General features: G+C 40.1%; 1 protein-coding gene across 2 annotated transcripts in view; it reads left to right on the top strand.

Annotated features, from left to right (window-relative positions):
- The window catches only part of LOC145436185 (carboxypeptidase B-like), a 37,598-nt gene that overhangs the window by 14,774 nt on the left and 9,844 nt on the right, over nt 1-12,980 (top strand). Inside the window, exons 1-4 of one of the 2 annotated variants that reach the window (XM_080313527.1) lie at nt 9,332-9,488; nt 10,175-10,247; nt 10,309-10,409; nt 12,053-12,176. In XM_080313527.1, coding sequence (XP_080169653.1) covers nt 9,421-9,488; nt 10,175-10,247; nt 10,309-10,409; nt 12,053-12,176 — 366 coding nt within the window. In that variant the 5' untranslated portion in view covers nt 9,332-9,420. Of the gene's footprint in view, nt 1-9,331; nt 9,489-10,174; nt 10,248-10,308; nt 10,410-12,052; nt 12,177-12,980 lie in introns of those variants that run through there. The other variant, XM_080313528.1, reaches the window with a different exon arrangement.

Here is a 12,980-nt window from a genome sequence, read left to right as displayed (position 1 = left end):
GGGTTTCGCCAACGCCATATGTCTCGTATTTTGTAGGCTTCTACGAAGTCTTTCCATATTTTGGCGGCAGGCGTCAGATTAAAATTCACAGTGTTTTTTGAATCTATCTTTTCTGTGACGATATTAAAATCTCCACAGATTATCGCACTCTCCGGGTTATTTTTTTCTATGTGACGTATCAGGTCTTGGTAGAATTCAGTTTGGTATCTTCCAACATCGCTGGGCCCATATACATTGTATAGGGTGGCGATGTCGTTCGTGTCCTTTTCAGTTAAGCGTAGCGTCTGTGCCCTATCCCGTCGCAGTATCAGGTGATCTATGTTGTACTTTGTTTCCAATTCCTTTTTGACGAATATTGCCGTACCTCTGTAGTAGTGTTTTTTATTTTCTTCCTGATCAATCCAGTTTTGGCCTATGTTTATGTGGTTTGGAAAGTATAATACGTCGTTTTGTTGTGCCCATGTTTCAATTTTCCTTATGTCTATTCTGTGTGTCTCTTGGACGCATATTATGTTCCAGTTCTTATCCTTTCTGAATAAGTTTTTTCATTTTGTGCCAATGTGTTTGCATTCCATTGGCGTTCAGAGATATAGCATTGATCGCCATCGAGATTAGATAGGATAGGACACAGGGTTATTATTTTTTGGCTTTTCTTCTTTGGCTTTTGGGTTTGTCGGTAGGACTTTGCTCGTCCCTGCTCCTTTTGTTCGGTGAGCGGGAACCAAAGAATTCTTCCTCTGTGAAGGTGCGGTTTTCGAATTTTTTTCTTAATATCGAGGTCGATCCGCTTGCCGGGTGACTGGTGTTGTCTACCTGGGATCTAGCCTCGTCTTCGCTTGTGACTAGGACTAAGTCCCCGTCGTTTGTACTTTCACTACTATCTTCTTCATTTTCCGTTTCTTGTACTATTGTCGTGTCTAATTCGGTCTTTTCAGGTGTATCGCCTATTTCGGCAATTTCCCTGAATAGATCTATCATGTCATTTTCTTCTTGTTTTTCCTCGTCTATTTGTTGTTCGTCAGTGTTTTGTTCTGCGCTTTCCGTTTGTTTCAATGTTTCTTGGTTGTTGGCGCTATTTCGTAAGAATTGTGTCAAAGGGTTGGCGTCTCTCTCCCCTACTTGAGTCTGTTGTGTTTGTGGTAGCACATGAGATCTCTCTCTCTCATCGATATAGCATCTGGCTCATATTGCAGGAGTCTTCTTGCGTTTGAATTATTATTTGTGTTGTTTTCTGTGGTATCTTTTGGATTTGTCTGTTGTTCTGGATCCTCGTTTATGTTTTTCGGGCAATTTATTTTTTTATGTCCGTATTCCTTGCATATTAAACATGCAGTTTGGTTCGGGCAGTCTTTGGAACCGTGCCCAGGAAGAAGACACCTGTAGCATGTTTGGTTTGTTGCGTCTTCTTCTGGGAGGTATGTTTTACAGGGGGCCTTGCCCAGATAGACAAAAGGCGGGATTCTGCCCGGTGTATAGTTCTCAATCGAAATCTGTCTATATCCGTTGAGGATATTTGTACCGCGGTGGTATATCAGGGTGATTTCCCTGATAGTACCACATTGGTAACTTGAATATAACTAATTTTCAAAAATAGGGATGAAAGTAGGTTGTCCCGATTCTTAGAACAGGGTGGACATTTGAATCTATGAGCAGTGATGTGTCTATACATTTGCTGATACTACTTTTGGTTCAACTCCAGGACATGCAATGCTGACAGCGTCATAGCCACGTTAGTTTCAAAGATGGCATATATAGATTTTATAAATATAACGTTTACTAATCGCGCAAAGTGTTTACTCCCTATCCTATGCAATTTCTCGGTATTGCTCTTCTACTAAACTATGGGCCTTACAATATGGGGGGGGGGGGCGCCATGCCATGATATATTCTAAAACGTGCTGTTCGAGAAAACACAGGATGAGTATCGCATTTCCATATCAATACTATCATTTTGAGCCCGTGATGTGGAAGAATGGTTATGTTGTCGAAAATTGGATATCTCCTGGTATACATCATGTATAAATGAAGCTCGGCACCTTTCGCATAGCTCAATTCGCACCTTTTGACAATCCATGTGAACGAATTAGGATCGTTTTCACAACTACTTACTTACTTGAGTAAATTTAAAGTCAGTCAATTCTACTTCTACTTCAAGTAGTTTTAGGTTGCTTATGCAACAAGTACTTCTACTCGCACTTGAGTAGATTTTTCCGTCGCTACTTCTACTTCTACTTGAGTAGCTTTCTTGACTACTTTAACCACCTCTGATGTTACCCAACATTTGTGCCATATCAAGTCAGCTTTATGTGGGCAGCGGATTGCGTAGCGTCACGAGAGTTAAATAATCCCCATTATATTTGAAGGTTGTTTTATTTCTATTTTGAAGCTTTGAACTTTGTCGAGCCATTTCTAATCTAGGTTCTCCGTATATTGTTATTGACATTTGTACTCGGAAAATTAGAATTGTCTCATTTGCACGGCAGTAATGACTCGACCCACGATTTTTTTGTGACTCTGTTCGAGTCATTGTTTTTGAAATGCGTAGAATGACTCGACTTGACTCTAGTCAATTTGTGTATCTACTCGACTTGTACTTAAGTCATTGTCCATGAATCGATCAAGTCAAATAACTCGAGTCTATGACGGGCAAGACGGATATTTCATTGTAACTTCGAAGAATAGTTAAGTTACTACATGATTGTTATTTCTTCCACCAGTCCTGGTGCTTGAAAAACAGGGCAAAATTTTTTTAAGACCGAGGAAAATTACTATGGTATGAACGTGAGTCATCCTATATCACTCGAGCAGAGTCGCAAAGAGTTGGTTGAACCGGATTGAACTCCAAAATGAACAGTGAACACGATGACACGAACTCGGACTGAAATAACAACGCTCGGACTCAATCCTCTACATACTGACTTGGACTCGGACTTGACTCGGCGGTGGATTGAAAATGACTCGACTTGACTCGAGTCAAAACTCCAAAAGTAAGATTGACTTGTGACTTGGTTACGACCCTGCTCATTTCTGATTACTTGTGATGCCGGGTAAGAATGAAGAACTTTCACATTTAGGATCGGTCAGAGAGCAGCATCGCAAGATGATCATATCAAAAAATCTATAAACCAGGAATTTCTTCAGGCTATCGTAGTGATAGGGTTATCACATAAAAAGGTGATCATGGTCACTAAAAAAGTACTTTTGCCTTTTCGCAGTAGTCAAGTAGGTTTTGCCTGCTTCCAATTCTACTCATTAGTTTTTTTACACAACTCTACTGACTGTTTTATGTTATGTTTTTGTGAAGTGGAAATCCCATTTGGGAGTGTAATCATCTAAGTAATCGAGGGCAATAGCCACTGTAACATTGTAACATAATATTTTCTTCGAAATTGATCTATTTTTATTGTCATCCGTAGTTTCGAGTTGTCGAGAAGAGTCATTTTGAAATTACGAAAGCTGCCACCCAGTCAGACATTGAGTTTCTACTGAAAGTATACCACAACACGACCTAGTCTACTTTTTACAAATATTTACTATTGTACATTTCAGACCTTACCTCCTATGTCTCATCTTGAAATGTTTTTCTCATGTATGAGTAATTGCTACTTTTACTTGTAATTGTGTGAAAATTCATGATTTTACTGTTATTTAGTCCTGAGTAGATATAATGATAATACTAAATCAACCGCTTATGACAAGCAGACGTTCATCATATTCTTTGTGCTGGATATCCTCATGTCAGTAGCCAGCCTTAAATATAATATGATCATTAACGCAACAAGCCGAAGTATGACTTGAAAGTTCGGCAAAACTATTCCCACGGAGCATCTGAAAATCGTAACCGGAAAAATAGAAATAGACACGTGTGTAGGCCTATATACCCTGCTACTGAAATGACTAATTTGGTAATGTCCTTAGCTTGATATATCACATTTAATCAGTCACCCAGATGTAAAGAGCAGATAGGGATACATGATTTTTCTTTGAATTTTTGCCAAGCTATTTCGATTCGATTTTCACATCTCTTTCGATCAGGTGAACAGCATGCGTAGTAGAACTTTTTTAGGTTTGTGACTCTTGCGTGTACCTTTTTCGAAGACTCCCGATCTGGCGAAAATACACTGCAAGATATATATAATGGACATTACTTAGGTTTTTAAATACATGAGTGTGTTTGTTCGTTGCATGAGTTCGCGAGCTAGAAACATAGCGAAGTCAACGACCTATCATCTGTCCCACTATTGCATTGATACGTGGAGGTGTTGGATTTGATAAAAAAAAATATTGTTAGCTAATGAAGTCTGTCATGTCACGTTTAGCGTCGTTCTAACCCACAATAAAATTCTACCTGTACGTTGTAACCGATATTTGTCGTAATCTGGTGCATATCCCCGTTGTTCTTTACTTGCAAACTATTCTCATCCTTACCCAATCCCGTAACTTGATAGCAAAACATACCGTATACCGCATATCTCCTACCTGTCACAATTTAGACTTTTGACATCGTGATGTAATATCTTTTCATGATATTACAGTTGATATGGCGCTGAGTGGACTCCTCTCTAAACACATTATAAATTTTGAATGAGCAATATAACATGAAGTTTATAGGGTAGCTAGGATAAGTTCAGGATTCGGGCCATCAGTCGGAATGTAGAGAAGCTATTCGTAATTATCGTATCCAAATTTAAAAAACGCGAATTCTTGAGTTTCGATTGACCGTAGACTGTAAAAATGGGGCGATGTATTTTGACTATTTATTTGGAATATACTGCTATGGCAGGGATGTTTTTGTTTTACCAGCCTACCGTCGTATGCTCCATAACCGTGTTGGGAAAGACGGATGAAAGCAGGTACACTATATAAGATATTCACGAGCTGATCTTTATTAAGAACTCACGGCAGTAAGTGGTAAATTAATTATAGCCCGCTTCTCTCATTCTCGTACTGCTATCTGATTATTTGGTGGGAATTGACCAGACCGTGCTTGTTTGTTGCAAATTATACCGCGAGAAACTGGGTGATCATACGCACAGCAGTGTACGCTGTATGGCACGTGTTGCGCAATGAAAAGTTAACGACACGTGTCACGAATGAGATACGTGCTCTTACAATAATATATTTACCATAATTTTGTCACTAGTCAACTATCGTCACCCGGTAAATCCATACGATATTGTCAGTAGGCATCGTGGACGGGCAGTGAAGAATTATTGATATAACGTCATATAGCACCTTGGTATCTGCATATGCACTCTGTTTCCTCCAACTGTCCGAAATATTTACACAGACTAAAACATTATAGTTCCAAACGCAATGTGCCATGCTTGATTAGGAATGGTGCATTCACCTGAAACAGTGGTTCGCACCTAACCTCACCTAAATTAGTGAACCCTTACGCCAGTCCGCAAGCCTTCGGAAAGCCGAATGTTTGCTGAGTTGTAAAAAGAATCTACACAATATACAAGTATCTACAAACCTATTACATCACTACTGGCTACATTAGTTATTACCCTAGGTATAAGGTATTGAACAATATATTCGTTTTTTTTTACACCAAGTTCTTTTGGTAGGAAGGGGGAATTTTTAACGAAATATATTATTAACGCCATTTTAATGGTGATCAATGAGGAGTGTTATGAAACAGTACCTATTTCCCTGAAGTGAAAACCCGATAAGACCTTTGCGATTCGTGTGAATAAAGATAAGAGAAATAAATCGTACGATGTTTGATGCATGTAATCTCTCGTGGCTATGATACATATACGAATGTAATACACCGTATATATACATTCAATTATATTTATGATCGGAAAGATATTACGTCGTCGTACGTTGATTTAATAAAGTTACAAGTCGTGGAGACAGAAACAAAACATTCGTCCGTGTGATCTTCGAATACGTGTGCAGTAGACAGGCTTCGTGGTACGTCAGCCAACGAACCCTACGGAGTGGGACGCCGGTCGTCGAACGCAAAGAAACACGCAACGAATTGTAAACGTAACCTTGTGGAGTCAGATTACACCAAGTATAACATCTACTAACATTCGCTCTGGCGCAAAAACTCAACTGTTTAACATTATAGTGTCAAAAGGACAAAAGCAATTTTTTAACAAAACGAAAACATCTGAACGAATATTTATTTCAAGTCAGCGTGATTTCTGCTATTCCATTCAACAACTTCGTTCGGAAACGCAAACCTCACCGTAGAATATGTGTTTTGATCGACTAAAACGAGATAGTATTGAAACTTTGAAAGGACAGGGCCTCGATTTCCAACCCATAACTCCCTTGCGTACGCCACTGTAATTAGCCTATTATCACGACAGCCATAGCACGATTGCCGATGGTGCCTATATTTGCTTGCAATCAACAATGACGACTTTTACAATTTCGTGGGTGTCATCAAAAATCATACGTATGAGCTGAGTGTGTGTATTGTATCCTGCATATCTGGAAGCCCCGTTCAAAAGCCACTGCCCTAAAAAGTTCAAGGTCGTGTGAATACGAGACTTTATAATGGATTTACTCTAACGTCGCAGAGGCAATTCAATCTAACACAGTGGTTCCCAAACGGTGGGGAATTCCCCACTGGTGGGGAATTGAATGGTTTCTGGTGGGGAATAGACGCATTTGTTCAAAATTATATATAGGACAGTCTACATATTCACGGAGACACATGCGCAATTACCGTTACCAGTTAACTGTTCTGGAATGTATGTAACAAGAATTATATTGCGTGTTGTTCACAAAACCTCATTTTAACTCTGGATGGCCAATCATGGCGTCACAAACGCATCCAGCACGACTAGTTTGACGTGAAATAACGCTTTCGCGAAATTTTCAGCGTTACTGGTATCGGTTCACAATACGTTTTATGTTGCAGTTATAGGCGACTTACTTGCGTGCTGGTGTGGTTGTGTGTCTTGTGTAGTCAAACCAGCAAATAGCTGCTCTGTGATGACAAAAGTGCTGGGTAGTGGGGAACAGGACCGTAACTGCCGCACCCCAAACCCCATAATTGGGGGGGGGAGCTCGAAGGGGCCCAAATTTATTTCGTGAATTAACATAAATTAAAGTACATTTTAAAATTGATGCCACTTTTTCAAACAAATTTCGCGCTGGGTGCGCGATTTAATATAGCCAATTATCCAATTATTGGGTACCTTTCCCCCACGAAAATACGTAGAATTTATAGCAATGGAGACTTCGGCTTCGGTTATTACTGCGCCACGACGCACCAAGGCATATGAAGTTATAGGCCATGTAACAGGGCAACTCCGAGAAGTTTGCCAGAACGATCAGAAGCGAGAAGACCTTAGCCGAGAAGGAATGCCCTTGTCGTGACCCACAACTTCGATATAATACAATATACCTATATGTTTAATTGGCTAAATGGCTGGCGCCGAATGTTCCTGTCCTGGCGATGTGAGCCCCACAGGACAAATGCCATCCCGCAGGGAAAAATTAGTTGCCAGTAAAGCAATACCAATTTAAAATCGTGTGTGCCTTTTAGTTTTGGTGATTTCCATATCTTTTGACATAGCAGATATAGGAGGTCACGGAATAGCATAATATAACAAAGTCAATATGCCAACGGGTCTGCCCGAAGATGTTCAATTCTTATTTAGTGGTCCTACCTTTTTCAACACACCTCACTCAGCTGTACCGGTAAATCTGATTACGTAAGCAGAGAGGGGATAAAAAATTGATAGCAAAATATATGCAATTACCGATCATATTGGCCGATTCAAACACTAATTATAAAAAATTTTTGCGCCTGGCGCGTTTAGTCAAAATAGGGTGACGTACCAAACAGTAGACCCTATGTAGCTGATAAGTTGTAGGAGAAAAGCGTACAGGCTCAGCGGGGTTGAGGGGGTTCTGGGGGCCCAATACCAACGTTTCTTTTACGGGGCTAACAAAGTGCTATTACGGTGCAGGTGGGGAATGAAGGCTCGGAATAAATCTGAAGTGGAGAATGATGACAAAAAGGTTGGGAACCACTGATCTAACAGGACCGTGCAACGTTCCCGGAATATCCTCCTAAGCTCGTAGTATGTGTCATTCAGGGTTGTGATGATTCGAATCGAGTCAATTTTCGTATTGACGCGACTTGTACTCGAGTCATTGCGCATGACTCGTGTCACTGTATATTACGCATTCGAATTTCCTGTACCACGACCTATCATTTAAAAATACTCCCAGAAATTGAATTCTATCTGTTTGTATAAATATGTTATTAATGAGGAAAATGAGTATGTTTATCAATACAAGGCCTTTTATATTACCCAGAGGTTTCACAGATGTGTGTTGAACATTGACTTGGACTCGAGTCTTAGCGCTATGACTTGACCCGTTGTTCCTTTACTTGAACTCAAAATTACCTCGTGGTGAATTGAAAATGACTTGACTCAACTCTATCCTAATAATATGAAGCTCGAATTGACTTTTGACTCGCAACCTTGTGAGTTGGTTACAACTAGGGCTGGACAAAATAATTCGAGTACTCGAATCTGAATCGAGTATTAATGTTAATGATTCGAGTCGAGTAGTAAAATACGATTTTTCGAGTGCTGAAATTATACGCTCCTCGTCACTGAACGTTAATTTATCAACGTGGATTATGGTTTCGATAGTATTTTCCACTGTAGAAGCCTTGAAACCTTGATTAGTCGTGTCGCAGCATGCAAAACATATAAAACAAAGCTACTAACGTTGCTGGAAATAACACATTTCCGAAACATTATTCATCCCACAACATTGTCACAAAGCCCAATGAAATCGGTATGGTCGAAAAATTACCAAAGTACCTGATGATGATGGATAACAGACATTATATTCTTGTGAAGGCATAAAAGGTACATATTTGAACTTTGACATATTGCATTCTGTTATGACATCATAATGAGTGATACTCGAATACTCGACTCGACTCGAAGCAAAATGCCTGATTCAGAATCGAATCACTCAATTACTCGATTTTGCCCAGCCCTAGTTACAACCCTGATCTCATGTATCAGAAATTTAACAAACTGAATATTTCAGCAAGTCCTGGCTGATGCTTTCACGTAGCATGGGGGAGTTGCGCAACTTATGCGTCATACGAATTCACCTTCATGTTTTTTCGGGGATTGTGCAACATTACTTGAGCTACCTTATCCATATTAGTTAAGGATGTTGTTTTATTTTAGTTTCTCAGTTTATCGACTTGCTTCTAATCTATACAACACAATATTATTTTGGGCAATGTCAGTACTCATGACGGATCCACCGACGTACGGGAAAACGACACGTGAAAGATATAGACATAGTGATTAGGTGAACGCTATTGACAGGATCGGTATGGCATCTTAAGAGCATATAAGACAGCGGCGGTACATTAAAATCGCACATTATACGTCTCGTGAAACTTACGGAATGTTGATGAAAACGGTGATTGCGTTGGCGCTGCTTGGTTTGGCAGTCGCTAAGGTCGACTACTCCGGGTGAGTCATAAAGCCTGTATACTGTCCGCGCAACATTATGCAGTTTCCCTTGCCAATTCTGCTCATTGAAATGTATTAACTGATTCAACAGATATTTCTTGCTGGAATATTGTGCTTTTTAATGAGTTTCTTTTTTCGTCGCATAAAATCAGTTTCCGAGTAAATCTTTATTTGATAAAATTAACCACGCTCGATATCTGGAATCGTGATTGTTTGTTTGTTTTATTCATACAACATTGACTCTTCTCGCCTAAGGTCAGTTGCGCCCAGTACATGAATTTCAGTAATGTCAGATGTCTTTTGCTCTTTCAACGTGATATTTAGCTGCCATCTTTCTAGATTTCGGCTCTCTCTTACTCCGGGCCCAGATAAACCTCCGACACATAGAAACACAGCAAAGCCGAGACTAGAACCAGCAACTTATGGTGTCGTGACAGCAGTGTTTCACCAAATGCGGCACTCGCTTCCCCCTGCCATCGTGAAGTTCAGCCGCAAAATGGAATATTCGAAATTTTTATCGAGAAATATATGACAGCGCTAATACATCCCACATATAACACTGTGATATTGTATTAATTTATGAAATCAGATGTTGAATTTGAAAAGTCGAACCGTAAAATCAATATTACTTATTTTAAATTAGTAAAGCCGGATTAATTATATAAAAGTCTTACTTCCAATTTCAGGTACCGCGTCTTTCGCGCCTACCCAACCCTGAAACAGTTCGAAACGATAAAGACTTTGAAAGAGAAATACGACGTGAGCAATCCTTGCAAGTATCAAACCGCTTTTCATAATTACTTTTAAAACAATTTTGCAGCTTGATTTCTGGTCCGACCTTCGCTACGAGGGTGACTTCGTTGATTTCATGGTCAGACCGACATTCCGATCCTTGGTTGAAGAGACTCTGAATTTCTTCAAGTGGGTACTTGATTTCTCGAAATGCAGCCTTTGCAGTGTAAGCGATTGCGACAATATCGTGGCGTTTTACAGCATTATTCCGGAATTAATTACGAAAACTTGTTAGTGGTTGGTGTTCACGTTCTTTATGACTCCAACCATACTAGCTTTTAGTTCGAGATAGCAAGAAAACTCATCCTACGGTAGATCAGCTATAATGCGATATAATGTTCAAAATAGTGGTAATCATCGCAATTTATCAATCAACCTCGAAAGAAGTGGCAACGAATTTGTTGAGGCCGGCATTCCCATTAATTGAATCTTCTGAATTGACCCGCCGATTATGTACGGGAAGGGCGTAACTTCAAATAGTCCCACCGCGACACGTCTTCAAGACAAAGTGATAAGACAGACACTTCATCTGCAACAGGCTCTAAGTGAAACATTGTTTCGGGGTACTTGCCACAGACTTGATAGACGCAATATGAACTTGATCAGTAGTTATGATTTTCATCCCCTGTTGACCAGAGGTGGTCATTGCTCAGTTGAGAAGTACCTCAATATTTTTAAATTTTTCCCGTACTTTCTCGGATTACACAGGTGGTTAGTGTTTAAGACTGCGTATGCTTGTACTTCAAAGCCTTTCTTATTTTATAAAAGTGTAGAATAGGCGTAACTTAGGTACTTGGAATTTGTTGTTTTCACTTGAAATTTGAGGCTACTGCTACTTCGGTGGCGTAGATGAATACAGTGACCATCAGCTCAAGACACTGTCTGTACAATAGGGCTGTTAAAAAAAATCCTTAAACTTCCCGGCTATGGGATTGAATCGTTAGGTTGCCATAAAAAACGACGCACACCAAATTTGAATTCACTCCGACCAATAATCGAGGATTTCAACCCGTAGAAGCTGAGTTATTTGAGTTTTCATTAGATAATTCGGGGATTATCCTTGATCGGTGGATAATCCAAGAATTAATATAAAAAAACTCAAATAACTCAGCTTCTACGGGTTGGAATTGGGTCAAATGTGTTTATATCTCGGTGGTGCAGTGCGCACCTGCATTAGGCTGATAAATAATCTTATCGGTGTGGCATGAACGATGTGCTTTACGCTCCTTGCATTTTCGAAGTCATCATCCTCCACCACCTCTACCGCTAACTCTTATCGTGTGAGCAGCGAGAGGTCAAAATTGTATTATGGTAATATATGGAAGAACCAAATGTTATTGACATAATTCATTCAAACCATTTAACGACCAGATGCATATATAGTAAGCCCTAATAAGTTGCATCGATAACCCTACGTTAGGCACAAGATCAGTGTTTATTTGGGCGGGATGGGGCTGAAAAATACAACCACATACTCCTGTACCGAATCGTGACCACTTCTAGTCGATAGATAAAGTTTCGCTGGTGTGGCGCATATTGATCGACAATGTGCTCATACCCCATTTTGAAATCCGCTAGTGGCCGCTAAAGATCGTCCGGAATTTGTGTCACAAAAACATGGCAACCCTAAATTACACCACACAATATGCGTGAGCGACCTTGACAATACGGCCACTGACGTGGACAATACCTAATTAGGGTCGGTTGATCGGGCGATATCACTGTAATTTGCACGCGTCATGTTGATCGACTGACACTGATATATATTTCAGGATCAAATACGAAACATTCATTGAAGACGTGGAAATTGCCGCGCGGGCGCAATTCACGCCCGGTCAACAGTGGAACATAGCAACCGACGAGGCTTTCTATGATCAATATCACACCCTTGATGAAGTTAGTATCACGCAAATATTGCAGTGGCCCTAATTATAGCATAGTTGCGTTATTCGCGCTGCCCCTATAATGAATAATTGTAACTTTCTTAAACATGTGACGTCCTTAGCTAAGAAAAAATTTCATTCTCACACTTTTTACTCGCGTTCATGCGTCCTACTCTTGTTCACACAAATTGACACATACAGTCTTGTGATTGTAATTAATATTATGCAAAATCGAATACCTGAGTGCTCTACTCATGACGACGTCGTAGATGCACGAATGATCATGATCAGTGTTGGGATCAAGTCACTACCTTCGAGTCACGAGTCATTGCACATTTTGACTCGAGTCAAGTCAAGTCAATCGATTTTCGAAGGTGACTTGAGTCAAGTGAAGTCAAGAGTCAAGTCACAATTCAAGTCGAGTGGCCTTTTCAAAGTATGAGGCATGATTACGTCATGGCATTATGCTGGATGCCGGAAACACAGATTGAGTGGTTATTGATTCCGGTGTCCGGTCAATACCGAGAATGCTATTACCGAGAATGCTATTACCGAGAAAGACAATACCGAGAATGGACATTAGCGAGAATGGACAATACCGAGAATGGACATTACCGAGAATGGACACCACCGAGAATGGACATTACCGAGAATGCAATATATGCAATGCAGGCATGGTATGCATATGTGTGTGCATCACGGCGTTGCCACATTTGGTATCGATTCTCAGGTAAAAATTTCTCGACAACGTCCGTGACATTTAGCCAGATTCTTGGCATTGGCCATTCTCGGTAATGTCCATTCTCGGTAATGTCCG

This window comes from Botryllus schlosseri, chromosome 3 (genome assembly GCF_051294905.1).
Source record: "Botryllus schlosseri isolate E-star chromosome 3, Bs_hap1, whole genome shotgun sequence".
In the NCBI taxonomy this organism is placed as follows: domain Eukaryota; kingdom Metazoa; phylum Chordata; class Ascidiacea; order Stolidobranchia; family Styelidae; genus Botryllus; species Botryllus schlosseri.
This window is presented reverse-complemented; position numbering and strand designations above follow the sequence as displayed.